Below are 4,270 nucleotides of genomic sequence, written 5' to 3' on the forward strand. Positions count from 1 at the left end.
AGTGTTTATTACGGTATGCTTTTAATTATTGTGTACAAATTAGTGTTTATTACGGAATGCTTTTAATTATTGTGTACAAATTGTTGTTTATTACGGTATGCTTTTAATTATTGTGTACAAATTAGTGTTTATTACGGAATGCTTTTAATTATTGTGTACAAATTAGTGTTTATTACGGTATGCTTTTAATTATTGTGTACAAACTAGTGTTTATTATGGTATGGTTTTAATTAGTGTGTACAAATTAGTGTTTATCATGGTATGCTTTTAATTAGTGTGTACAAATTAGTGTTTATTATGGTATGCCTTTAATTATCGTGTACAAACTAGTGTTTATTATGGTATGCTTTTAATTAGTGTGTACAAATTAGTGTTTATTACGGTATGCTTTTAATTATATGCTAAGGAATTATTTCTATTACAAAACTTTATAACTATTTAACTACCTTTTAAGTTTTATGATTATTATAACATTTTTTTTAGGTGAAGTACTTAGTATTAGAGCTTTTGAGTCAGCCTGGTTTTAAAAATTAAAAGGAACATTTCCAAGAAGAAGAAATAGGAGATCGACTCATCACGCTTAACTATGAATAGTGAGAACTTACTTAGAACATTTAAGTGTTCACCTTGTTTGTCGTGTGCTACTGTTAGTAAGGCTCTTCACTCTGGACCAGAATTTATCTGGCCGAGTTATATTTATATGTGAACCACATTACCTGTATCAGTTATTTTAAAACTGAGTTCTACAGCTACCAAAACATGGTTCTTATGAGGGCAATAAATGCGAAGCAAAATCACAGATTGACTGATAACATTTTCAAACATATATTTTTTAACCGTGTCACACTTAAGGATAAATATTAAACTGTATGTGATTTAGCAACATATTGGCCTCTTTAAAAGTGTTAATTTCTTCATCTTAATTTTATATACACCATCAGACTTTAAAAGAATAGTTTATAGTGATTAGTGATGAAAGTTTACAATAGACTGCTTGCTGACAGTAAAGGAACAGTTGTAAGATATAAATTGGGAATTTTGCTACTTATCCTCTTGCTACAGGTGAGTCGAAGTGAGCATTTCATGATGTTTTAGAAAGTTACATTCAAAATTTAATTATATTTGTATAGAAATAAACTTACCATCAGAATGTAGTTAACAAATTAAATGTTGTTATTATATAACTTTTAAGTTCTTAATTTTATAAGGAAATATTTAAAAAAATCCCTCAATAACCCCTTGCATGAGAATTGTACCATTTGTACTCTAGGTCTTCCCTCATCTCTAATTTACTTACCACCCCACTGAGAAGTACAAATTTCAATGTAAATCACTCAATATGAATGTTACTATTGCAAAGCATAATTTTAATGGCCTTCAATCTTATTTCATGGGTTCAAATCCCCATCCCACGAAATATGCTCACCCTTTCAGCTGTGGGGGTCTTATAATGTGATGGTCAATTTTACTATTCGTTGGTAAAAGAGTAGCCCAAGAGTTGGGGGTGGGTGGTGATGACTAGCTGCCTTCCCTCTAGTCTTTCACTGCTAAATTACGGATGGCTAATGCAGATAGCCCTCGCGTAGCTATGTGCAAAATTAAAAAAAAACAAAAACCAATCTTATTTGTTTTATGAAAAAACTAGACAATCAGACCCACTTGTTGCTCCTACTTTTCATATCTTCTCTTTCAAAAATTACCAATAATTTATAACAAATAGAAAGGCAGATTTTTAATCTACATATTACATTGTTTTTAGTAGAGAGTATTGTCTATTTCATTTGAAAGTTTGAAATTTTCTCTCGCAGCATTCAGATAAAGAAGGTTAGGGAATTATTTTAAGGTTCTTATACCATAGTTTGAAAAACAGTTGAATTATGATAGTTATAGGACATTGTTTGCTTTGTGCATGTTGTTATTCTGTGTTCATTGGTGCAGTATTTAAGTAAGTAAAAAATAGTGTATTAGTACCATTAGTATAAAAAAAATAGGCTTAAATTTCCTTGCCAACCGACACCAAAGAAAAAAAGATGTCACAGGTAAGTAATAGATGTCTTGTTTTTTGTATATATTGTTTATTTATTATTACATAAGTTACTAAGATTTAAAAATTAGAAGCTTATTGGGTTAGATAATGTTGATTAGGTAAGATAATGGAAAAAAACCTTTTTCATGGCGTATGTTCACAAGCAGATCATGCTGTATGTCATTCAATATGTGAGCTACATTTTCACCGAGTGATTTACAACCTGTGTTACAGGATTATTAGTTAGACATGGTTAAAAAGGCAATAAAATTAAGTATAAACACATGTATACTGTTACATGCTTTAACCTATTTAGGATAAACAACTGTAGTATCCAGTTACAATTTGCAGTCATTCTATAAAGAAAAAGGGGTAATATAGTTTATTTTGTATTTTTTATGGTTATTCAAAGGTCAGTCAGATTGATTGATTGTGTATAGACTTAGGGTAGATAAAATAACAGATGAAATATACAGTTTCACTGAAAAAAAATATTACATTTTTTTTTCCGGAGATTTTAGAGATTACTCAAATAATCTGACAAGATTCAGATGAAGAAAAATATTTTTAATCTTAACATGAAAAATCATTTTGCACTCAGAGCCATCAACACTGACTCCATATATTCACTGACAAATATTTAGTAAAAAAAACCTCCCTTTTTGTGTACAAAAGATTTGTAATGATTACTGAAAGCTTGCTAAATTTTGTGAAGATACACAAAACATGTTAAAAGTTATAGCATGGAAATTGATGGTTACTTTGTGGTTAAAAAGTCAGTCATATCAACTGAGCCCTTAGCGAGAGGGTTAAAGAAGTATAGAGATGGTAACTGTAACTTGGAAGGCATAAATATTCTACCGACTTAGATAGAATTTTCATACCTTAAGCTACAGGACATTATTGAACCAAATTCTGAAATCTAAAAGTGTATTTTATGGCACACAGTATTTTATCATTTTTTTAAAAATTATAATTATAAACTAGATTTTGTCTTTAGGAACACTAAAAGTTCACTTTGCATTAATGTAAACAGTCTCAACAACAAAATGGAGATCATGCTACTTCAGATGAGTGGGGTCAAGAGTTTGAGGAGTCTGAAAGGAAACAAGACGAGAAAGAATATGAAGATTTTTGGGAGAAACTTCAGAGTGACCTGGAAGAAATGTCAAGGTTTTTGTTTTTTTGTGTTGCTTTCATATCTTGTTGTAAGATCATGATTGTAGCTAGTTTATGAATTGATAAGATTACTGGAAGCATAGATTAATGTGTTTTTCCTTTGAATGAAGGACTACTCGAAAGTAGGCTAACTTATGTTTTCCTTTTCATGAAATTAATTACTAGAAGCATAATTTAACATGATTTATTTTTATGTGATGATTACTTGAAACACACGCTAATGTATTCTACAGTTGTATGGAAGGTGTTGGTTACTAAAAAAAAATATGTTGTCATTTTGCGTGGAAAAACTTTGATTACTAAAAACAAAAATTAATGTGTGTTCTTATGTGAGAGATATAAGACGTGAATTACTGGAACTGAGTAATGTGTGTGTTCTTGTTGTTTGAAAGACAGTGGTTTATTTATGAAAGTTGAAGAGATTCTTATCAAAATGGCAATATTTGTAAATCAAAGATTCCTGTCTTCAGCTTAAGATACAAATAAGAAAGCTCACAGCCTTCATTTTATAATACACCCATTTCAAGCCTAACGCAGGACTTTTTAAAAGTTAATATAGATTTTTTGAAATGCTTCTCTATCATAAAGTATTAATCTGCTTTATATTTATAATGCAGTTTAAAATGCTTCCCCAATGGTGGCACAGCAGTAAATCCAATGGCTCACAACACTAAAAACCAGGTTTCAGTACTCGTGGTAGTAAGAGCCGTTCTTCTCTACTGCTGTGAGACCTGGACCCTTCGAGTCGAAGATCTCGAACGTCTTCAGGTGTTCGATCATCGTTGCTTGCGTGGTATTGCGGGCATAGGTTGGCACCGGAGGATCCGAAACTCCACGGTCCGTGATCGTATTCTAGGACCAGAGTCCGATTTAGGAACGCTCGTGAACTTGAGCAAACTAAGATGGCTCGGACATGTATTCCGTATGTCACCGAGCCGCTTCCCACATAGGACACTCTTTGCTACACCCAATCCTAGCTGGCATAGAGTACGTGGGGGCCAGGCACTGACCTGGAGCCGTCAGACGAAAGGGCTTACAGGTAGATTAGCTTCAGTTGGCAGGGTT

General features: G+C 32.1%; 1 protein-coding gene across 1 annotated transcript in view; it reads left to right on the forward strand.

Moving 5' to 3' along the window:
• LOC106467153 (peroxisomal targeting signal 1 receptor-like) overlaps window positions 1-4,270 on the forward strand; it is a 59,797-nt gene that overhangs the window by 25,090 nt on the left and 30,437 nt on the right. The window contains exon 9 of the mRNA XM_013927474.2: window positions 3,063-3,199. Coding sequence (XP_013782928.1) covers window positions 3,063-3,199 — 137 coding nt within the window. The remainder of the gene's footprint in view (window positions 1-3,062; window positions 3,200-4,270) is intronic.

The sequence above is a fragment of the Limulus polyphemus genome, unplaced genomic scaffold (genome assembly GCF_000517525.1).
Source record: "Limulus polyphemus unplaced genomic scaffold, Limulus_polyphemus-2.1.2 Scaffold2509, whole genome shotgun sequence".
In the NCBI taxonomy this organism is placed as follows: Eukaryota; Metazoa; Arthropoda; class Merostomata; order Xiphosura; family Limulidae; genus Limulus; species Limulus polyphemus.